This window comes from Puntigrus tetrazona, chromosome 20 (assembly GCF_018831695.1).
Source record: "Puntigrus tetrazona isolate hp1 chromosome 20, ASM1883169v1, whole genome shotgun sequence".
Taxonomy (NCBI): Eukaryota; Metazoa; Chordata; class Actinopteri; order Cypriniformes; family Cyprinidae; genus Puntigrus; species Puntigrus tetrazona.
In genome coordinates, this window is record NC_056718.1 from 19,393,257 (window position 1) to 19,418,484 (window position 25,228).

At 36.6% G+C, this 25,228-nt stretch overlaps 1 protein-coding gene across 1 annotated transcript; it reads left to right on the forward strand.

Annotated features, from left to right (window-relative positions):
* Nucleotides 1-261: 261 nt before the first annotated feature.
* ehd3 (EH-domain containing 3) lies at nucleotides 262-20,635 on the forward strand. The gene is given in 8 exon segments (XM_043219784.1): nucleotides 262-857; nucleotides 6,728-6,744; nucleotides 6,747-6,861; nucleotides 6,863-6,898; nucleotides 9,019-9,116; nucleotides 14,529-14,941; nucleotides 17,082-17,246; nucleotides 17,713-20,635. Coding segments are annotated over 8 exon segments (1,599 nt in total). The 5' UTR covers nucleotides 262-630; the 3' UTR covers nucleotides 18,241-20,635.
* The last annotated feature ends 4,593 nt before the right edge of the window (nucleotides 20,636-25,228 follow it).

Sequence of the window (25,228 nt, forward strand, 5' to 3'; positions counted from 1 at the left end):
TGCTCACCAATCTCTGGAGAAAGCAGCAGCATCAGCAGTACCAACCGTCTCCGTCAACCGCTACAACGGCGCTGCCTCCTGTCTGGAGCTCTTGTGTTCTGGGTGGGCTTTACCAGTGGGACATTTCCTCCAGTGTCGGGTTTCTCCAGCGCACTGGCATTTAAATCTGCTGCAGTGGGAAGCCCGTGGACGCCTGTCACCGTGCGTGAATCAGCTCTGCTGGAGGTTTTGGCGCTCGTTTTCTTTTCTCTTTCCGTAATAGCAATTGTATCTCTTGCGTGCGCCGAGCGATACGTTGTAGCCTCTAGCGACGCGCGCTTTTATTCCAACAAAGCCTGAATGAAAGGCTGCCTGTATGGCCATGTTTTCGACCGTAACATATAAGCAGAATATTATGTAATGCATCAAATTTTTGTAATTATGGTCTAGTCTTTTGCGCGTTTCGTGTCGTGAGTGGCCTACAGACAAGGGGACACTTTCAATGGACTCTTAAAATCCATCGACGTCAGTACAGATCCATTCATTTGAATACACTAGAGTAGGTCTTCGACGCATTTGTGCGTACTGTGAAATAATTCTCCAAAACTGTAGATATATATCGTCTAAGGTTGCCTGTACTCGAGCGGCATCATGTTCAGCTGGTTGGGTACCGATGACAGGAGAAAGAAAGATCCAGAGGTCTTCCAGACTGTCAGTGAAGGACTCAAGAAGCTTTACAAAACCAAACTGCTTCCGCTGGAGGAGCACTACAAATTCCACGAGTTTCACTCACCCGCTTTGGAGGATGCAGATTTTGACAATAAGCCCATGGTTCTCCTGGTGGGACAGTATTCCACAGGCAAAACCAGCTTCATAAGGTAAGACGTTAGTTTTGGCTCCTGTGAAACACTTGCTGTTCTCCTGAACCCTATAAAGGCGTCAGCCGGGGAACTTTAAAATCTAGCACTTTATAATATTTTTTATGAATGAGTCACACATGCACAAGCGTTTTATGATGCATTATAATGACACTTCTGATTATTTTAATGCACAGTAAATACTAGTTGTTTATATAGGATTTGCAATAATGATAAGGCCATTCATTTTATAATATATTATAATTATACTTAACAGAATACATATAGTGTTTTATCAAACATCTAATTTTGGCGACACTTTATTTATTTTATTTTTATTTTTTCTAAACTGAGAGAAGCTCTCAAGAACACAGTGTCAGTAAAAATATTGCCTCATTCATTATTAATTACAGTCTCAAACACAACCTCATCAATATTTTGTATATTGTAATAAAAACTTTTGTTACATCCAAACTAGTTCTGCAAGTTCCCATGATATTTCTCTCACTCCTATAGGATTGTTAATTGCTCCGTGTCAGTCTACCAGGAGGACTTATCTGTGTTGAGAGCACATGTGTAATTTTACAAATGCTTTACAAACTCATCTTTTTGAGAAGCATGTGTATAGATTACAAAAGAAATTGAGAGAGAGAGGTTTAAATCAAAATACTGAATGACTTTTTGCGCTACAGATATCATTAATGTGTTTATCTGAAAACCTAATTAGTGTGTTCACTGAATACATATCTCGATGTTACGTGCTAAACAAAGTTCTTAGCCTAGCGCTATAATTTTAGCTTAGACGGAGACGGTTACCTTGTAAACAGATCAGACCTGGCTCCAGCTCTAAGATGTATCTGTATGACACAACGTCGCTGCTGTTGTATGATGGTTGTCTGCTGGGTGATTTAAGGCTTATGGGTCTACTTTGGTCCGATGAAAGGCAACAAACTACTAAAGATCACCAGGCAACGAGAGACACTTGCGATGACTTCAGCACTGCCATAGTAACCTGTTACTAATTAGTTCCAGAACGTAGAAAAGTTAAGAGATAGAAATGTGGATGGAGACATACCAGATATGCTTTTTTAGAAGTAAGATTTTTGTGGTCTTTGCAACAACCCCGAATTATTCTGAATGAAAAGTTTAATACATTTAGAAAAGTTATTAATTACTAAAGCGTGATAGTATCATTTTTTTATTTGTAGGTTTACATGATTCTGATTTCATTGTCATGTTTTATTTATTTTAACAATTTCGTTTAGCAAGCATTTAATTTGAGCCTTTTTTCTAACCATAAAATATACCACTTGTTCAAAATATTGGGGTTGATTAAAGTTTTTAAATAAAAATAAATACTGTTATTAAACGAGAATCCATTAAGTGTATTAAAATTTTGTTAAATATTTTTGCATTACAAAAATATATGTATTTTAAAATATTATGTTGTTTTAAACGTTCTATTAATCAAATAATTAAATTAATCTGTAGTAAGCGGCACAATTAATAAAAATTATAATTTTTGGGGGCATCAAAACATCATGTGACTGGAGTAAGGACTTTTAAAGTAAGAAAATTTAGATTTGTAATCACAGGAATAAATTTTAGCAGTTAATGCAAATTGTAATAAACTTTCACAATGCTGCAGTTTTTACTGTGTTTTTGATCAAATAAATGCAGCATAACTATCACTATACCCAAACTTCTAAACCAGACCTGGGCAAACTACGGCCCGCGGCCCATCCGCCCTTTGTACGTTGGTTTCGCCCGCGCGAGGTCAAATGTAATTACCATAAATTAAACAATTTTTTTAAACTTTTATTTTGAAAAGCGTTACGTCACTAATTAAGCGAACGTATGCACGTAAGTGGGTGACGCTTAACAACTACAAACGATACAAGCGGTTAACCTCAAGATATCGGCTCACGCTAAGAAAAGAAAAGTTGATAAAGAATGCCGTATTTTTAACAAAAAAATGGACTGTCAAATATTTCTGTACAGAAGTTAAAGGTAAAGCAGTGTGCTTAATCTGTGGTACACAGATTGCTGCGTTTAAAGAGTATAATTTGAATCGCCATTACACGACCAAGCATGAAGATAAATACAAAAATCTGTCCGATGAAGAGCGTGCAAGGGAGTTTGCAGCCGTCAGGACAAGTTATGTCATTTCTTACAAAATCACCAAAAAAAGTCGTTTTCCGATGGAGAGTTTTATAAGGAATGTTTATTGAACTCTGCTGCGCTGATATGCCCGGAGAAAAGGGGCGCATTTGAGAGCGTTTCAATCTCGCGACGCACTGTAACGAGGCGGATAGAGGACATCGCTGGAAACTTAGAGCTTCAGCTGAGGAACAGAGCGTCTGACTTTGACTATTTTTCTCTGGCTTTGGACGAGAGCTGCGATGTACGTGACACCGCCCAGCTACTCATCTTCTTACGTGGAATAACTTCAGACTTTCAAATCACAGGGGAGGTGGCAGCCATGCAGTCATTAAAAGTCACAACTACTGGTAATGATTTATTTAGAGAGGTAAATGCATGTTTAAACATTTTAGGTTTGAAATGGGACAAGCTTGCAGGTGTGACAACAGATGGTTGTCCAAATCTGACAGGGAAAAATGTTGGACTTTTAAAGAGAATTCAGGATAAAGTCACAGAAATTAACCCTGTTCAGAAATTGACATTTTTGCATTGTATCATACATCAAGAAGTGTTGTGTAAGACAGTGTTAAAAATAAAACATGTAGTTGATGCTGTCAGTAAAACAGTTAACTTCATCAGAGCAAGGGCTTTAAATCACAATTTGTTGTATTGTTGGAGGAAAAATTAACAAGTTAAAAATAAATTGCATGATTGCATGATAAAATGATTTTGTTTTCTTTTTAACCTATACACCATAATTTCACACAACCTAATTTAAATATTTACAAAGTGTGTTAATCTTCTGATTATCAGTACCAGTTATTCAAAATATTTAATTTAGAGCATTTTACAATGAAAAAGTTGGTGGCCCTCGGCGCAATTCTAGTTTCTCATGTGGCTGATAGAAATTAATTGCCCACCCCTTTCTAAACGGTAGTATTTCCTAATTTTTACCGACCATCAATAAACAGCATGTCATTTGGCTGTAGTTAATTTAATCACTTTATTTCATATTATTTAAATGACCTAGCTGATGTGAGAGTGAGGCATTGTCCTGCATTGGCAACAACAAATGTGCCTCCTCATTTTCACTCTGGCTCTTTCCTCCTGTGCATTATTCATCAGGGTCGTGAGAGCCTCAGTGGACGCAGCGGCCGTTCTGCTGACTGAACACATAACTATGAAAGTAAATAAGCTCAACTTTCTGTGCATGCTTCATGAATGTGAGAAAGCCGGGCAACACTTCACTGTAATGTTAGGGGAAGTTTAATGCTTAACGTTGAATGTTTTCAGTATGGTTGCATAATAGAGCCTAAGACAGTCATGTCCAGCAATTATGTTAATGTAAAATAAAATGGACTCACAACAGAGTAAGATGTGGGAGCAATCATTCTAGGTGTTTCATCCTTACATCCATCACTGTTTTGTAATCAGACATTATTCCAGGCTCCAGTGTCACGTGAGCCTTCATAAATTCTGAGTATTATTTGTGCTAAAAACAGTTGCTCAGTATTTTTTGGAAATCATGATTTAATCTTTTATTATTAGTAAAAGTTAGCATTTGAAAATAAAAATCTTTTTGTACTTCATAAGTGTTTAATGTCACTCCTGGTGAGTTTGATGCATCCTTTTTGAATAAAAATATGAATGTTTGAATGGTAGTAAATATTGAATGGAAAGATCTGTTTTAATGTTGTTTAATGCATGAATTCACTGGAATGACTGTAAGAATGTGTTACAGAAAAGCAATAGGTAACGTCCTCTCTGTTGGTCATGGCAAAACATCCTATCCTAAATGACACCAGTGTCCTGCTTACAGTTTGTGTTACACTTGTGTTACTGACATAAACTGCAGCTAAGTTCTCAGCTGAAGTTAAGTGTCCTGTAGTTGCTTAGACTGTCATTCTGACCTGCACAGTATGCCAAACAGTCTCAGCGCCGTCACGTGTCCGCAGCAGGGTCTGTTTGAATGGCTCTGTGCAGAGAAGAGTAAACATTATCTTAGTAAACTCACGTTCTCCGTTAGAGTGTGATCTTAACAGTGTTCCTTTCAACAGCAGCAGAAATCCCCTGAATCATGGGAACATGGTTCGTAGTCATAGGGGAACCACTTTTGGTGCTATATAGAACCATAAGAGGTGTCATATAGCACTTTATTAGAGTTGCTCTTTGGCTTGTTATTATAGGGAACCTCTTTTGGCAGTATGTAGCACATATTCTTAAAAATAAGAATCATAATAGCACATTAAATCGAACCATTAGTTGTACCGTGTAGATGAGCCAGTATGATTCTAAATGATGCTTTTTAGTTAATGTGAATGGTAACCAATCAGTTATTACCAAATTGCATTGTTAAAGCATCAAATTCCTGTACTAGATGCTTACTGAGAACCAAAATACATCCCACTTTTAAAGCATTTTTAATTTATTTATTTCAGCAGCAAATAGTATGAGTGCTTATAAGCCAGAGAATAAACATACACCATCACAATTTTAGGGTGAATTGTAGTTTTATACACAAAATAAGCTTGAAATATGTAAATTTTTATATATATATATATATATATATATATATATATATATATATATATATGTGCATGCCCTGGAGGCGAGAGGCTAATAGCATTAACCTTCTTCTCTCATATTTTCAAGGCAAACCTTATAAATTACACTTAAATACTTAAAATAAACTGAAAATAAACAATCAATTTGATAGTATAGATTGTGTAAACCAACAAACATCATCTGAATAATAAATGTGATTAGATTGTGATTCACACAGTGTTCAGGACTCCTCAACTTCAAGAATGAAAAACTAAACAGCAATGATTTAATTACCTGTTTTCAGTCTGCCATCTTCACAGTCATCAGTCATGCACCTGAACTTCTCCTTCGGGAGATTTATGACTTATGTTAAGAGGCAGGCAAAGGAGGAAAGACGTGTTCAAATATAGTCATAACTCATAAAATTTAATAAGACGGCAATTAAACCACTACTGTACTAAACATTTTGGCCAGTATGAAATTTTATCAGTACCTTCTTTGAGGAGCTCTATATTTGGACTAAAAACCCTCCTTTCATTACATGCAGATGTTCCCTGATTCTTTGTTATTTTCTTTAGCATTAACCTATTGGGGTAATTAAATGGTAAAATATGTGGACTGTCAATAAAATGTAAAAAAAAATATATATATATATATATATATAAAAAAATATATATAAATATATATATATATATATATATATATATATATATATATATATATATATATAAAGAATAATAATAAAAATAAATAAGAAACATAAAAACAAACAATAATCTTTATATAGATAACACAGAAAAACATACTAATTGCACACCTGTTATTTTTATTATCACTGCACTGTTGAAAAAAATTTTGTGTGTGTAAACGTTGATACATATTTGTCAGGATTATTTGACAGTGTGAATGATAATTTTGTAGAAATTTGAATTCTAAAAATTCTGATATATAAGGGTTAAGACATTATTTAAGATTTAATTAAAAAAAAAAACAGTTAATTACATTAGAAAAGGCGCTGATTATTAACTTTTATTACATGTGTTCTTGGAAAGTATATATATATATTTTTTTTTTATCTGAAAAAATGTAAATAACCAAACTTTCTCAAATCATCAACAAAATTATCATATTTTACACATGATAATGGCTATAGGAAGTGTTTAAAGGCATCTGAATTTATGTCTTTTTGTTTTCGTTTTTAATAGATATCTTCTGGAGCAAGACTTCCCGGTATGCGGATCGGTCCAGAACCCACAACTGACTCCTTCATTGCAGTGATGCACGGCATGGATGGACAGATACCAGGAAACGCACTGGTAGTGGATCCCAAAAACCCTTTCGAAACTCAACGCCTTTGGCAATGCCTTCCTTAACAGGTGGGATTAAAACAATAATAAAACATTGTATTCTATTTTAGTACTCGTGTTTATTAAACTTGACATAATTCATCTACACTTTGGGGTGAGCTTTAATCTGGGCAGAGCTTTGCATGTTTAACATGGTCTTCCTGTCTCATGATGATGTCACAGAGGGGCTGGTTCTAGACAACATTCCTTCTCTTGATTGAGTTTCCTCATGCTGTCTGATCCACTGACCTCCCTTCACGTGATCGAGCGACAGACAGATAAGAAGACATGAAACCATCCCGCTCACCAGCATATTTTAAATCAGGCTGTCATTTACAATCTGAAAATTATACAGCTGTAAAAGTGTGCATAGTAGCGTGACAGCGCTTTATAAAAGTGATGCAATCTCGTGCATGTGATTAGTTTTGCAGGTGGTCTTTGCTGCACTTCGTAGTCTGATGGTTTGGCAGACCGTGCTGCTTGTTGTGCAAATCAGCAAAACTCTTGAGAAAATTGTCTCTTTGACTTTTGCAATATTCTTCTGCATATTTTTGAATATTTACGTAATTCTGTCAGAAAGAGCAGCAACACGCACTTTAGAGGAAAATGGAAGTACTGTCATCAGTTACTGTTCCAAACCTAACTTTCTTCAGAAAAAAGTCCATATGAATGTAAATGGAGACCAAATAGTGAATAAATACAGAAAATTTGGGATGAACTAACCCTTAAACATAAGTTTAAAGTTTATTTTTGTTGGTGCATGGTGATAGTAAACATGCTCATGAGATGATACTTGTCATGCACCCTGTTTGGCTGAGGGGTTAATGTTATTTGAAATGCATGAGACAACTGCCCTGGTTTTCAGATTTATTTTTAGAGATGTATATCATTTATGAATTCACAAATAGCAGCAGCTCAGTGCACATGGTGTAAACTTGTACACAGAATTACACAGCAAATCTTTGAATGACTAATGAACATTTAAATTCACAAAACTTGCAAATCTAGTTGAGATCTTGCAAGTGCGCGTGCGTGTGTTCTCTGCGTGTCGATCTCTCTGTGTGAATTAAACATATATATATATATATATATATATATATATATATATATATATATATATATATATATATATATATATATATATGGAATTTAATGCTGACAGTGAACCCACTGTCATATTCATGTTATTTTCACAGTGTGCTGTATGTAATATGAGTTACTTTGGCTTTATTTGAAAAATATAATTCCCAAAACTGCCCTGTTGGTTACAGTATTTGCTCACTTAAATTTTTATTTATTTTTGAAAAATACTTTGTCTTGTGTTTGTATTGCACATTTATATTTTAATCCATTTTCAAATTATTTCCAATTTCTTTAAAATTTATTAAGTAGGACAAATAGTTATATCGGCCTAATATTGGCTATCGGCCACCCTGTTTTCCAAGATATTTTGGCATCGACCTTTAAAATACCCATGTAGATCGACCACTAGTATTTAAAACTCTTCTGCTTAACTTTCATATCCAGACTAACCCACTACATATATTGTACTAAAGTGTGGTCTGGTGCCAGATGTTCAATAAATGTACGTGCTAGAATGTGTTCTTCTAAAGTTGTTTGTGTCTAACGTGTTGTAGAAGGGGACCGTCAAAACGAGAATAAATAATGTTAGGAAAATTTTAGGATAATGTTTCCCTAGCCTGAGGTCCTTAGCGATTCACTCCAAAACATGACACACTTTTTCTGGGCCTAGTTCACACATTAAGCCACAAATTGCATACTAGTTTTTGGCTTGCTTATAAAGTATTTCAGAGCAGACTTTTTTTTTTTTCTCAGACTGCAAAATTGCGAAGCCTGTCTTGGTTTTTATGTTTTACTATGTCCAACTTGGTTAAAGTACAGCCGTAGATGGAAACATAATAATGATTTATGGCATTCTACTCTATACCTTTACGCCAAATCACTACGACTTGAAAGTTTGGGATATTTTAACCTTTTTTTTGCTGTGTGAAATCAGAGCTTGAATTGTGGTACATTTACATTTTTAATTCTAGAAAGAGCAGTTTCAGTTTTAGTGTGCCAGCCGTGTGCTTGCAAGACGTCTGCAGTGTCCTTGAGCGTGACTCTGATTTGTTTTGGTTGGCCCTCAGGTTTGTGTGTGCCCAGCTGCCCAACCCTGTTCTGGAGAGCATCAGTGTGATTGACACTCCAGGAATCCTGAGCGGAGAGAAACAAAGGATCAGCAGAGGTAACAGACCTGCCAAAATGCATCAGCATGCATGTGCACAGAAGAAAAATATCATCTGAATGAGGAGCTGTTTACAAATATATAAACTACCTTTCAAAATGTAGGGCTGGTAAGATTTATAAAAGAAGTCTTCTTATTGCCGTCAAGGCTGATTTGGTCAAAAATTACAGTAATATAGTAGTATGTTATTGTACCTTTTTTAATTTATTCTGATGGCAAAGCTGAATTTTCAGCAGCTGTTATTCCAGTGTCACGTAATTTTTCAAAAATCATTCTGATATGCTGATTTTCTGCTCCGTGAATGTTTACCGTTTTACAGTATTTTTGTAGAACCCTTAATTAAGACTTGCCAAAACTTTATTTTAATGTACAAGTATTTTACAGTTTCGGTCTTGCATTTGATTTGTAATATTTTGCAGGAAATAATCAAACATCAAAGATTGTAGTTTTATAGTTATTCATTTCACATTTTAGTATAATTTGGTTTGTTTGCTTTCACTGTTTTCAAAGTACATGTGATCATGTGATCTCAGATTTCAAATTTGAATACTAGTTCTAGTTCCCTGTGGCATCAACTGAAAACTATTTTCTTTAGGAAACTAACAACCACTGAGTTTACTTGATCGCTACATTGGGGGGAAAAGCATTCTTTTTTTTTTTTTATGATGTCATGATTTTTTTCATGAAAAGCAACACTATGTATTGGTCCATTGTGTAACTGCAGTTTCAATCTGTTTTTAATTGTGATGTGTTGAAAGTCTGTGTTGAATATGACGAGAGACGAGGCTTTATCGAGATGAAGGATGTTGTTTTGACTTGTAAACTGTAAGGACACATCATTCAGATCTTATAATGAGAAAATGGTACATAAAACATATGAGTTTAAATACATTTTTCTACTGCATTGTATCAAAGAATGGTGAATGTGAGCTTATTATCACTCTTTGCAACTTACTATAATGGATACCAGGTTTGATGGATATTTTGAAACTTACTTGGTTCAAGTACATTTTTTAACTCTAAGGCTTAGTTTATATATAATTTTTCGACCCGCTATTACATTTCATGCATGATCGAGCATTGTAGATTTTTATACATAAATCTTGTGGCATCCTTTCAGTGATGTAAAAATTACTATACAGTGTCTCTTTTATGCCCTCGTAACAGTAAGCTTGTTTAGCACATGGTTACTTCATTGCTCATTCAGAAAAGTCCACTTTAGCCGAGCGGCCCACAGCTTTACTGCTGGGCTTCCTGGCATCAGCACTTTTCATTTTACCCGTTCGCTCTCCTCCCGCTGCGTTCAGCCTCACCCACTGAACTGATACAGCCCGAGGATTATACACACTCATGTTTCTGAGGCCAGAGCCAAGAGCCGGCTTCTCCAAGGTCATTTCAGATGTGATTTCAGAGGGCAAATATTTAGCAGCTCTCTTTTGCGCTGAAAGCGGTTAGTGTAGGTTTAAAGGTAAGTGCTTTAATTTGGCAGTGAAATTAGTTGTCGTGTAGGAGCCTCTGTAGAAAACTAAGTGGAAGTATGTCAAATAGATGCACACAATATTGTTATATAACAGTATGTGAAACGGTATGCATCGTGCAGTGGTGATCTTTTCAAACATTGAAATACACAGTGTGTTATGGTCTATGGCTGCTTAGCTCTGGCTCTAAAAAAGCTATTGATCGCAGTGAATATAATGTTTGCAAGTTTTTAAAGTCATTTGTGGTGTTCTCACACATAAGCACGTGTGAGAAGAGCAAGCAGTTTCATGACAATTGTATCTTTACACCAAACTGCATTCTGCTTTTCATAGCACTAATCTTGTAGTGTTGGTGATTTTATTTATTTTTTCTTCTTGTTTGAACACAGAATCTAAGCATGTGCGGCTGCAACAGTTCTTCATTAACTTTCTCTAACCGTTCGTTTTTCTTTTAGGGTTTGGAATCAAGAACTGATTGATTTTATTAAAAAAAAAAAAAAAAAAAAAAAAAAAAAAAAAAAAACTGGAACGGAATAATTTTCATGAGATTTGGTTCTATGCCAGCTGACGATAATGACTGTATTTACAAAAGAACTAGTTTTAGCTGAGTGAATTGAATGTGAAAGTTATATGCCCACATCCCTTTCTAGTTTTCATTGCATTTTCATTTAATGTTGATCTTCAAAAAATCTAAGTCAGAACCAGGTTGGTTAAATTCCCATCCCTGCCGTCCGCTTTGTTTCTCCTCCCACTTTCCTCTCCAAAAGTTTCATTTACATGTTGTTGCGAGGGTTGTATTTAGCAGGACGTTATGAGTAAGTGTCTTTCATGCGTCTCCCGTTCTTTTATTATGTCAAGCAGGTATGTGGTATTTCTCTAGCAGTCGCATGAGATTATTGGGAGGAACCTTCTTGTTCATATTCATAGCTGCAGGCAGCTTGTCTTATTATTATTTATTTCTGTAGACTGTTGCATATGACTGTGTTTGTAATTACATGCTGCTGTTGTCTTTAGTCTCAGACGGCACACCCACAGATCATTCGTGGTCATTGTTTACCACATATCGCACACAGAAACACCAAGAACCGGTTGAAAATGTCCCATCTGATTGGCTTGCATGAGCACAATTCTTATTGCGTTAGAGAAGACATACAGGAATCTGAGAGCAGATTTCAATTCTACAAAATTAAGTGTTATTTTCAGGTTTTGTGTATCAGACTTAACAGTGAATTTTATATACAATCATAATTTGGCTTGGATACCTGCAGTATCACTGCATAACCTGATGGATCTGCAGGTGCTGTGAAATAGACCTCATTTCCTCCAGGAAATACTGACTGCCAAATCCAATCACTGGAGTGGTTCTGTTGTATTATATGTTGAGCTGACTGTGTAACAGATGACCGTGGCTCCGGTGTAGGTTTGTAGATAAGCAGTGGTCACTTAAATCGCTCTGTTTGTGGTTAAGGATCATTTAATGGCATTACTGTTTTGTTGTAGCTGTTGCATTCTGTTAAATAATGCCTTGGCTCAAAACCACACACCTGCTGCTGTTTGTGTTTAATTGGAAAAAGGTTCAGCTCAAATTACAACAATATGTAGCTGTAGCTGTCTTACATTAGAATTAACTTAACTGATGGTGCTTTTGACAAGCATTTGCAAAGCCTGTTGCCGATTGCATTATTTGGCATCAAACTTGGTGTCATTTAGTCACATCACAATTGGTTTAAACAGATATTTTAAGATCTGTATTCGTTTGTATGCAAAACTCAACATAAAGAGCGTAGTCTGACTCCAAATGACCAACAACATTCTGCACGACTTATGTAGTATGATTCATAAACAAATGATTCTCATGAACTGGTTCTTTTCGGTGAATCACTAATATCTAGTTTTATCTTTTAATGAAAATTTTTATGAAAAAAGTTGGCTAACCAATTGTCAGTTTATGATTATGGTATTTATATTGCAACCAAAACTATTTCTTTTTGCATTTTCTATTTCAGATTCTCATCAGTTAACACCAGTTTGTTTTTGTTTCTAGTGCCATGAACTACTCAAACTTTCACTTCTGTCATTCAAGGAAGAATCTGAATAATTTCTAATACATTTTTTTTTTATGTTATCGTAATTTGACATCTTTGTATCTTTCTCTCTCCATGAACAGTTGCTACAGAAGATGGCTTTGGTTATAGCTGCCTGCGTAAATGTCCGTACGGAGGTATTGTAGATACTGCCAAACTACTGTTAACACCCACAGCTTATTACGCCAATGAAGTTCCAGCACCGCTCAACTCCAGACGTGCTGTGAAATCACAGGGCCTCCCGATATTAACCCTCAGATCTGTCCCTCTGCAACAATATAATCACAGCTGTAATACCAAGCCCAGTTTCACCGCTGTTATTGTCCTGCTCTCAATGACACTGTCTCATGTGTCTGTTACTGTAGATGTTGTCTTTCTTAGACCTTCATTGAGTCGACTAGTCCCTGTCTGAAGTTACGACAATTCTGGATAGAGATCTGTAAGTTGTTGAAAAGACAAACCATACTGTTGCAGATGACAATAAAGCCTTCCCATGTGAAACTGCCAAATCGGAAGGGATGGTCCACCCCATTCCTGTAGGCATGGGATCTTCCTGTGGAAGAAATGGCCATATCTGCCATATTCCATGTCACTGATTTAACATATTAACACACTAATTCTTCCCCAACAGAACTGCCAGCTTGGGAAATATACTCCTTTTCAGTGAAGGTCATCGGAAAATGCTTACACACTTATGGCGTAACTGATGATAAACTGGAAGCTGTTACAGATGATATGCATAAGAAAAAAATTATAGCTTGACTCAACAGCAGATCCATCATCACCTTTCCTCATTTCAGATATCTTTCAACTTAATGTTCCAGGGTGGAAAATTGCAACGCATTACACATTACGTTTATTTAAAAACCACTTTTGCCAACAGGTGTGTCCAAACTCGATTAATAATTGTAGTTTTAGGAAATGCTAAAAACACTGAGCAGAGCAAATGTAGTGCTGATAGTTGATGTTTTCAGGATTTTTTCTGTCACTGGGAACCTTCTTTAGCAAGGTTATGATTTTTTTGTCACATGCACACAGTGTCCTAACCGGTTGCTATGAGATAGTGATTTGTCTGTCCTCGCTAAATGCAAAAATTCAGCAAAATAACAATCTCCTATTGAGGCTGGTTTGGACACAGTGTAGTGGCTTTTGATTCATTTTAGCACTATTCCATTGCCATAACCTTTTTCCTTCCTTGGTTGCAAAGCAGCAACGCAAATGGATGTGGATATCTCATATCATACATTACAAAACTAATTTGCCCAGCTGCATTAAGTTTCGTTTGAAGAATTCTGGCTTTCTTGGCTGGGTTAGTGGTCTACCCCTTTCCAAATCTCAGCAGCTAGGAAGTTGAATGTGCAGTCACCCAGATAATGTAAAAGCTAGTTTTACGCTCCTTCACAAAAGTCTGCAGCTCCTTAAAATAAGAGCCAGATTCAAAAACAACCATTCTGAAACATAAAGACATTGCATGCATTCAAATTCCAATAATTTAACTAAACTTTATTTACTTAAAATAGCATTGGTTTAAAATGAATCATCCTTTTGAATGGTGGACTTGCTGTTTGACTCTCTGTATCCCTGGAGAGGGAGTAAAGCTGAGCTGCAGAAGCCATTAACTGGCAGACATTAGATCATAAAAACCGCAACAGGCCTGAGCATTTTAACGATGCTTGGAAGAGAGTCAGCAGCTTCAGTACTGTTGAGCACCAGGTCTGACAAGATCATTTTGCCCGTTCCGATTGGCTGGCTGCCTCTTCGCTCTCGTGCGAGCATCCATCCGGTCCGAAAGCTTTGTGAACTGTAAATATTGTACAGGATATCAATCTCTTTTCCAATCCCTCCTTCAGGCTATGACTTCGCTGCCGTGCTGGAGTGGTTCGCCGAACGCGTGGACCGCATCATCCTGCTCTTCGACGCTCACAAGCTGGACATCTCGGACGAGTTCTCAGAGGTCATCAAGGCCCTTAAGAACCACGAGGACAAGATCCGCGTGGTTCTCAACAAGGCCGACCAGATCGAAACGCAGCAGTTAATGCGCGTTTATGGCGCCCTCATGTGGTCTCTGGGGAAGATCGTAAACACACCTGAGGTGATTCGTGTCTACATCGGCTCTTTTTGGTCGCATCCATTGCTTATTCCAGACAATCGCAAACTGTTTGAGGCAGAAGAGCAAGACCTGTTCAAGGATATCCAGTCGCTGCCACGTAACGCCGCCCTTCGTAAGCTCAACGATCTGATCAAGAGAGCTCGTCTTGCTAAGGTAAACTTCTATTACATTAGCCTATGAGATTTGACGTGTAGCATAACAAACAAATGATCCACCTATACTATTACTAAGGTTATATCTACAGTATAAGTTAAGACTCTGGATCTGGAAGTATGAGAGTTTGGACCATGAGTGTCTTTCGTCACATTATGTTGTTATTTCCTCAGAACACAAACTAATAAATTTGAAGAATCTTTTTATGCAGCTCTCTTTTCAAACAATAGTTGGTCGTTTCCACGGCTAAGGGGTCATTTTGGGGTGAACTAATCCTTTAGGTTCTAAAATCTTGGAAAGTTCTGAACCAAAACCACTACTGAAACCTAAAGCAGGAAACGGCTAACAAACTGCTCAAAATGTGGCTAAAGCGAATGTTGTTCACGACAAAACAAGCACTTAGGGATTTATATGTTGATGTTCAAGGGGAAAATATTTAGTGTGTGTGATCCAGAATAAAAGGTCTCTGTTTCTGCATTTATTCAGTTGACATGCTGTGAATGCTGTTGTCGTTCCAACATGTTTTTGATGTGGTCCAGCATATAGCTCTAGTGTAAAAGTAATAGCAGTAACATGCACTTTGTGTGTTTACAGGCCTTTGTCTGTCTGATCTTGCAGACTTTGCCCAAGTAATGAGGCCATTTACCAAACTGTATAGTCTGCTGATGTGGTTCTGTACATGACTCGGATGTCCAGCTATATTAAAATTGAGTTTTTTTTTTCTTTACTCCACATTAAGCACATGATATTTGCTTCTAATCATTTGTATCAAAAAACAAAATAAACATTTTATTTAACATGCAATTCATGCAATTGATACTGGTAACTGGCTGTGCAGGTAATCAGCTACATCTGAAAAACTAGACCAGAAAATGCAAAGAAAGCCCTTGACTTTGACTCTAAGGTCAGGTGATTAGTGGGGATTGTTAAATGTGCTGAAAGATACTAAGGGATCATGACTCATAATGTCATTCCCCATAAAGACATAGTTATAAATGCCCTTGGGTTATCTTGCAGTCTTCCTTGCTTTAATTACTTATTATAAAACCAAGTCTAAAGGATGTTCACTCAGAAATGTTCTCATGTTCCAAACCCGTGTCGTTTTCTCTTCAGAGCAACACAGAAAGACTATTTAAAGCCTGTATCCCCAAAACACATTCTTGTCTTTTTGATATTATTAAATGCAAAAATTCATTAGCACATTGCATTTGTTAATACAGTATTTATGCATTAAATTGAGCCATATATTTTCATGTCTTATATCCGCTGCTGTCCTATGATGAGATTTTAAACAGCAGTCCACCTCTGGATATATATAAAAGAACGGTTAGGTAGTCCAACATAAAGCTGTCATTTAAAAGGAAACTGAAACACTCTGTCGGTTCATTTACATCTGATATCCTTTATTATCCCCATTAGTATAAGCTCTGCTCAAAACACATGGGCTGGGCCATAGAGACCCTCTCTGAATGAGGAAATGGTGGGTACTGTCAGTACTGGTCTTTTGTCAAATACAATTTACATCTCTAGATCCAGCTGGATACCTTAAAAAAAAAAAACATTTAAGTTTTCTCCCTGATCATACAGATGTGCTTCCTCTCCTGTCATCATTTATAGAGTCACCTTCCTTCCACGCAGGGGCCAGGCCTTTTTTTTTGTCACAGATGACTATTTATTTAGTTTGTGTTTTTGCTACTATGCAGCTTCATAATGAATACATTTTTGTGTTTAATACTTTAGTATAAAGCTCCATCTTTTTTATTCAGTGTTTGTAATATGTAATTACATCTGTGATTAATTTCTGTAATTTATAATTACGCTGTTGACCCATCCCTTACACCTTAGCCTACCCTTAAACCTACCAATACCACCAAACCTGTCCCTTTCCTTTCCCATACTCCCACCTCAATAGTAGCAAAAGTGTTTTACAGTACAATATGAACACAATAAGTACTTATAATTGTGCTTATAAGTGCTTATTTTCTGATGCAAGTACATAATAGTTAAAGCCTAATATAAAGTGTGACCATATTGGGGTTTTTAGTGATTTAAAAACAACCCAGACATGCACTTAGTACTTGTAATATACTGATGTCTATTCTATAAACTTACAAGGAGTTTTGGTTTTGTGCTCAAACAGGTCCATGCATACATCATTAGCTCCTTGAAAAAAGAAATGCCTTCAGTCTTTGGAAAGGAGAACAAAAAGAAGGAGCTGATTAACAGCTTGGGCGAAATCTACAGCCGCATTGAGAGGGAACACCAGATTTCCCCGGGAGACTTCCCTAATCTTAAGAAAATGCAGGTAAGGTCAATTTAACCAACAAACATAGAGACTGATTCAAGAATGCTTCACTGGGACTTCTAAAGGGTCTTTCAGTCTTTCACATTCAAAATCAGCATAATTTGTCCCAGGTTTTTAAAAGTCAACAAATAGCTATATAAATGTCAACTTTGGGAGGACCTCTCCAAACCTGCTTAAAATCACTTGCGTCAAAGTGCTGTTTATATTACTTTTATACAGCTTTTATACATAAACAATTGAATATTGAGCAATTTTCATTTTAGGCAAAATTTGGCTAGTTAGTTTATATGTATCTTTTCAGCCAATAAAACCATTTCCAAAAGATGCCAAAGCATTAATCGGGCTGTCTGGAACAGAGTATCTGAAGATAACAGTGCTGGTTTACCCTGGAAATATCAACAGATGCTGACAGGATCTTTTGTTACATACTGTGAGTGTTTTTCTTGCTTTCTTTCCCGCTGAATAGGAGCAGCTTCAAGCACACGATCTGAACAAGTTCCAGCCTCTGAAGATGAAGCTGTTGGACACCGTGGATGACATGCTGGCCCACGACATTGCCCAGCTTATGGTCCTTGTGCGTCAGGAGGAGACACTGCGCCCCAACCAGGTGGTGAAGGGCGGCGCCTTCGAAGGCACCATGAATGGGCCGTTCGGACACGGATATGGCGAGGGAGCCGGCGAGGGCATCGATGAAGTCGAATGGGTGGTGGCACGTGACAAACCTATGTATGACGAAATCTTCTACACACTCTCGCCCGTCAATGGCAAAGTGACTGGAGCCAATGCCAAGAAGGAGATGGTGAAATCCAAGCTGCCAAACACTGTGCTGGGTAAGATCTGGAAGCTGGCTGACATTGATAAAGATGGGATGCTCGATGATGAGGAGTTTGCCTTGGCCAATCACCTGATCAAGGTCAAACTGGAAGGTCACGAGCTTCCAAGCGAACTGCCCGCTCATCTTGTGCCGCCCTCCAAAAGAAAGGTTCCAGAGTAAGATTGATTTGGAATTGGGATGGATTTTGGGAAATCATATAGTTTGAATTAAGGTTGCAGTTGAATTTCCAATGGCTGGACAACCTTTATTATAGAAAAAGACTTCTTTGAAATGTGTGGTTTATGCAAGAATGGATTTGAAAATGACCCTCCTTTTCAACTCTTTTGACCTGTGTATGTATTTTTTTCTAATGAACAAATTGTGCAGTCTGTTTTATGTGTGCTTTTACAGTAATTTTTTTACTCCACGATTTCAGTTTCATGTGTTAAGCTTTCATGACTGTAACGCTGTGTCCTAACCAGACATGTTTGCGATGAATGATATTAACTGTAAAACAGCACATTTTGTCGAATCCAGTGACAATTTGCTTCCTAGCCTTTCCCACAGCGAAATCTCATTACTTCATCTGCTTCAGGTAATTGCGTTACATTAAACATCATTATCTTCAGATTAGTTGACACCTTGTCAGCGTTCCATAGCTGTTTTGTTTTTAGCCGGTTACTTGTCACATCTCTCCTGGTTAGGACGACCTAAAATGCTTTTCGATATATTTCACGCTCAGTTTACACTACTGTTTAAGTTTTAGACCAATAAGTGATTTTTTTTTTTCTATTTTGCTCTCAAAGACAAATTCTGTGAAATTTTAAGAAAACTAGTTTTGATTTTAATCTATTTTGAAAAGTGATCTATTCCTCTAATCTGATTACTTCTGTTACCTGCCATCTTAAACTTTTGAACAGTAGTGTATATCAGATGGATCTGTGTTTTAGGAGGGACGAGACGTCAGTTAATGCAGAAAAACATGAACCTTATTCTGAATCTTTGTATCAGTTGTTATTCCAAGTACACAACTGTTTAAAATCTAGCAAGAAAAGTGAAATCAATTTTATAAGTAGGTGTAATTGTTATTCTCTTCTTGTTAAGGCGGCATCTTCAATGAATGCGAGTCCTTTCTAGCCTGACCAAGAGACTGTTAAAATTGTATAGCCGTCACGTCAGAAGACTTGATGTTTAGTGTTCTTGATGGACCCGTAGAGCTAGTATCCTTGTCAGTAGTCTACTGTACATGTTAATTCCTAACATATCTAAACTAACTAGGGTTATAGTAGCGTTTATATAATTCCCGTCGGATTTCCAAAGAAGAAAAAAAAGAACGATGCTGCAAAACAGCTTTATTCAAGTGATGTGAAGTTCTCTTTTTGAACGTTTCGGCGTTCACATGCTCATTTAAAGAGCAGTGGCTTTGGATCTAAATATGTATTTAGTTATATTATTTTATTATATCGGCATTTAATGAACTCTTTACCTCTGTAACCACCCCTTGACAAGCAGTTATCTTGAGCTGGCGCATTTTCTCAAGCAGATTTTAAGGATCTGAAAGTGAATTGATAGATTTTTATGCACTGAACTAAATGGTCTTTAAAGGGGTAGTTTGCTCAAAAACTTTACTTACCCTCGTTTCATTTAAAACCATGTTTTAATTTCATGGTTGATGAAATAGGAGATGTTTAGCAAAATAGTCACACTGCTATTTTACATATAAGCTCAAATATAACAAAGTATCATAAAAGTACCTAGATATGACTTATATACTATATTCCTAGTCTTCTGAAGCCTCGTAATAGCATTGTGTAAAAAAAAAAAAAAATATAAGTTACTATTTGCTTATATTGTAATTTGGCTTCTCATGATTAGTTATTGTACAAGACACACTGACATTTGGTGTCATTGACATTAAAGGAATAGTTTGCTCAAAAAATAATTAACATTCTTCAAAATATGTTTTGTGTGTTCAGAAGGAAAAAAGAAATTGTGAGAGTGAGGTGACATTTTTGGGTGGACTATCCCCTTAACATTAGGAAAAAAAAGATCATACTCTAAAAGACTTTTTTGATGTACTGTTCCTTTAAATCTGATCTGCTTTGATCTCAATGCCCATTTGCTTATGTGAAATATCTCCACTAATTCTAACTAACCCTCTAAGCCTGTTTGGTCAGTCAGTTAAACTGTAAGCTGCCTCGGTGCCTTGAGACACACCCGCCTCTATCAGACTTGTGACACTAGAGCTGTACAAAGCACACGTATTCTACATTATTACTACATGCTCATGAAAAAAAAAACTTTCATTAATGCTCCATTTGAGTCTCTATAATGAAAAAGAATTTGCACATGAAACTTTTTTTTTTTTTGCCCATAATGTAGGGTTGTGCATTTGTGTGTTTGACCAAGTATGTACATGTATATGGGTGCAATATGGTTTGCAAATGTATTGTGAAGTAGTCTGTGTACGTGTGCTTGTTGCTCATTGTGTTTTAACCGGTGTGGACAAACTATGTGAGACACTACTGTTCAGGGAGGTGGACATTATTCAAATAAAGATCTAACTCACTTAAAATGCTTCGTTTCTGTTCTAGTTTTGTTATATCTTGACTTAATTTATTCAAAATTAAAATACTATTTTAATTAAAAAAATAATAATCTGTGATAAAAGTAATAAAAGTTTAGTGTGTTTTTTTTTACTTATTTTTAACATTTGTAATGCTATTATTCATTATGGAAGTTTACAGTTAATTCACGAAACAAAATCTTTTTATACACTATGCGCAGTAATGATATTTCCTTTATCCATTCCAAGTCTGTCTGTCTGTCTGTCTGTAAATGGGAAAGACTGGTCAGATTGATGTACAGAATGAAAAAACATTGTTAATCATGCTAAACACGAACAGTCCCGAAGGAGACTGTACATAATGTTTTCAGCAGATCTTTGTCCTGCATTAACAGAGCGGTCTGCATGAAAGATGACTTCCTGTTTGTTGCATCATGTACTGTATGTCCTAGGAAACGCGCAAGCACAGGGGTGGACACTCATCTGGTCATTTTCTTGACAGCAGGATATGATAAGCAGGGAACACCTGACTTTTCCTCACTACCGGTCACGGAATATTCTGTCCACTGATGAAACATGTTTGCGTAAGAAATCTAGTGATAGACTATTAATTCTAAGTATTAATTTATATGATATACGTTTGTACTGTGAATATTTATTATGTTTAAGGACACATACATGCAGTATATATCTGACAAATTTTTACAAGCATATGTTTATATTCATACAATTTCTTTTGTAGCTATAAATAAACATAACATAAATATAAATAAGACAGTAGACACAGATATTTTGTACACAAAAACCTTTATTTTGCATGCAATTAATCACGATTAATCGATTTTTTTAATTTAACTTTTTATTCTTCAAAACACTACATATAATTATATGCACTACAGTTTAATATTTCGGAAAAGTCTCTTATGCATATCAGACTGCATTATATACATTAGTCAACATTTGAAGTGGATGAAAGAAGTTAGTCCTTAAGACAAGAACACGGGTATTGTTTTGGTATGTTTTACGGAAAATCTGAGAACATTTTAAACCACTGGTAACCTATCAGGTCGGGTGATCTCACCACAAGAGCTGTTCGATAACATTTTGCTGGAAGTGATCAGGAAATCTATGAGGCTACAGGGTCCTGCAGATTTATCAGGCATGTTTGCCAGACAACATCTAAGGAGTGTTGGAACAGTGTGTTGTAGACAGATGAGACAGAGTTAGAGCTCGCTGGCACCAAACCCTGACATGTTTGGCAAAAATAACAAGCATTGCCTTTGGCCAGCAGCACCATCTGTAAAGCTTGGTGGTGGAAGCATTATAGTTTTGGGCTGCTGTTGCTGCCTGGGGGTCTGGCCAGGCTGCCATCGCTGAGTCAACCCTGAATTCCACACGGAACCAGAAAGTAGCTGAGTGGAATGTGAAACCATCTGTCTAAAAGCCGAGGCTGAACCTCAAGTGGACATAGCAATAACAAGACAATGACCTGAAACACTCAAGAAAAGCCGCAAATGAATAGGTCAAAATAAAGAAATGAAGGGTTATGGAATTACAAAATCAAGCCCCACGCCAGAAATTCTTCCAAAAAGGCGTTTGTTGAATAAATAGTTAAAAGAACGTTTGCCTTGCTCGTGCTAAACACCTTCATCAAAATGTCGGAAAAATGTAATCAGTAGGTAGTCTGATGCACCAATGAGAGGCGTGTTATGTGGGGAAAAAAAATTAAAAATCTTGACTGAAACCAAAAAAAAAAATAATAATAATAATAGAAATAAAAGTCTGGTTTCACAGACAAGGCTTAGGTCTAGTCCTATGTGTAAATCTGAGCTGGTTTTTTAAAAAAACTTGCACTAACTTAAACAATGCCTTAGGGTTTTTAGGGTTTTAGGGTTGTTCAAAAGTATGTAACCTGACCTTGAGTCCTTCCCACATTGAATTGAACCATGAGGGGAAAAGGAAGATTTCCACGATTTGAAAGACATCCGGCGCTCTAGATAAATCCCTCAGGAAGAGCAATGCTTCATCACAGCTGGTTAGGGACTCACATGTTGTGTACAGTATGTATGTGAAAGAGTGACTGGGTTGTCACATATAGACAAAGAAAGATATAAAAGAAACTGATTTTTAGTTTGACAGAACTGTATATGGTTTTCAAGATAAGGATATCGGAGAGGAGGACATACTGTACAGAAATGTCAGAACTTGTTATCAAATACATGCTTCATTAATAATGCTGATAAAATCAACCCCCGGCTATGGAATGCAGCTGTAAGGAGAATCTTAACGCAGATAGTGAAAGATATAATAAAGATGAGATAATACAGCTCTAACTTCTGTTCCCAATTATTCTACATTATGCAAACGGTTCCGTGTCTCTTATTGGCAACCAAACACATTTTGATCTGTCAAGTCAAATTATCACATTTTAAAGCGTGTTTTACACCAGAGAGAAAAATAAGAGAACAAGGGAAAACATTCTTGTGCATGTTTCTGCAGGGTCATCGGGTGTAAAACTAGAATCCTTTTATGAGTATGTAGAAATATGAACAATATCAGTTATTAAAGGCAATGTCTGATTTTATATATATATATATATATATATATATATATATATATATATATATATATATATATATATATATATATATATTTGTCAAAAAACATGTTGCATTGAAAAAAAAAAATCCAGATGAAGCACACTATTTTACACTAATTTGCAGATTGACACGTTCTATAGTTTGGGACCAAATGTTGGTTAATAGATGCTGATAAAACCTATTTCAGTAAAATAGGTTAATTTTAATAGGTTAATAGGTTAAATTAATAATTTTCACTGATGTAATGACACATTAAAGAATATTCTTAGAAAGTGCAGCTCACATTTCCCTTTTGCTGAAGCTGAAAGACTGTCACGGGTGTCAAGGTTAGGTTTTTGTACTCACGAAAGCTCACATCACATTGCTAATTGTTTGAGACGTGGAGAGCCCTTGCTTGACAGAGCTAAAGATGAGCTGGCTGACAGAAATGCAGAGGAGAGCTGAACCCGGGCCACGAGGCCTCACGAGTGTGTTACTCAGCTCTCAGACCTGAAGACACTCTCAAGTATGTGAAGAGAATGCCTCTTAGTATGCGGCAAACATTATTAACGTCTCTGTGCTGAGCTGTATACTATTTGTTGTAGATAAGAAGCACAAAAAGCATGTATGTGCAGCTGTGTGCATCGACAGTACCATAGAGCGTTTATGGAGATGATCTATTTGATGATGATGGTTTGTTTTGGTTTGGTTTGAATTTTAAAAAAAGGTTTGCATCATAAAAATGGTGTCACTCAAGTAATTGGAGTCTGTGAGTGTTTGTCTCCCCCTAATGCACAACTATGAGTTGCACATGTAATGCCGTGATTAAAATGTAAATTTGAACTTTCTCAAAAAGATTGTATTATATAAATATGCATAGGTATATCTATCATCAAAATATTTAGAACAATGAGATCAGATACGTCAATCATTTCAGCTTGACCAATAGCGACAGTTGGGGGTGTGGCTTCGGTACCAAGACTGAGCCAGAGGGTGTTTATCCAGTATAGGTCCCAGGCTAACATAAGGGCCGAGAATTCAGCTAAAATCTGAAGACTTACCAAAATACACAGATGTGGAGAGCAAGGTAAAACAAGGGTAAACGCTGGCGGTGGAGATGGACGAGGAATGGAGGAATTTGATCGAATGTTTGAATCTCAATCGTTGCATAGTCTCAAGCATAGTCTATTAGCTTAGTTGGATCTGATGGTCATTCCAGAGCACACAGTTATAAGTAACCCAAAATAGCTCCTTTCCATATAAAGTTACTTGTGTACGTGCAGTTATTGAAATATCTGTGGCTGCATATATACTTTCAGTGTTCTCAGTGTTTTCCAAGTGTTTAGCAGTAAAAACAGGATGCAGTAGAAATCTATCTCTGTGAGTGGGTCGGGAGCAATATCCCTATGGGCAGAGCGAGGGATCCTTGTTCAGCCATGGCCAAGTTTTGAACTTCACTTCCTAGCACGGGTGAAGGACACACAAGGGCACTGTCCTGTATGTCTTGGACAAATGTATAACCCAACCCACTCATGCCGTGATAGTCAGAATAGTCCATTCATATTTATCACAGAGGTCTAGTTTGTTTTGAGGCATTTCTGCTTCCTGTAGTGATGATTATCACACATGATAGCTTGTGTCCTCGTGGGAATTGCTTGACTCTGTTGTTGTAAAGCCTACGTAGCAGTGTTTTTTCATCATATTTATGTCCCGTAGCCTGAACATTTCTACAGTTTGTTTGTTTTTAGATATTTAAATCAATTCTAAGTAACAACATTATGCACTATTAATTAAAAAATTACATTTTTACGTTTTAACTTTATTATATATATATTTTCCTTGATTCCCATTTCCTTGATTCTGTTTGTTAAGGTATTGCTGTGGTTGCTTGGGTGTTCTGAGTAGTTACATACTAGCCCCGATCAGATCAGTGGTCTCTGATTTTCCTGTATTCAGATTTTTTTTTGTTCTCAAGCCAAAAACGGCCTGATCATTTAGAAAAGTAAAAGAGCTTCTGTGTACG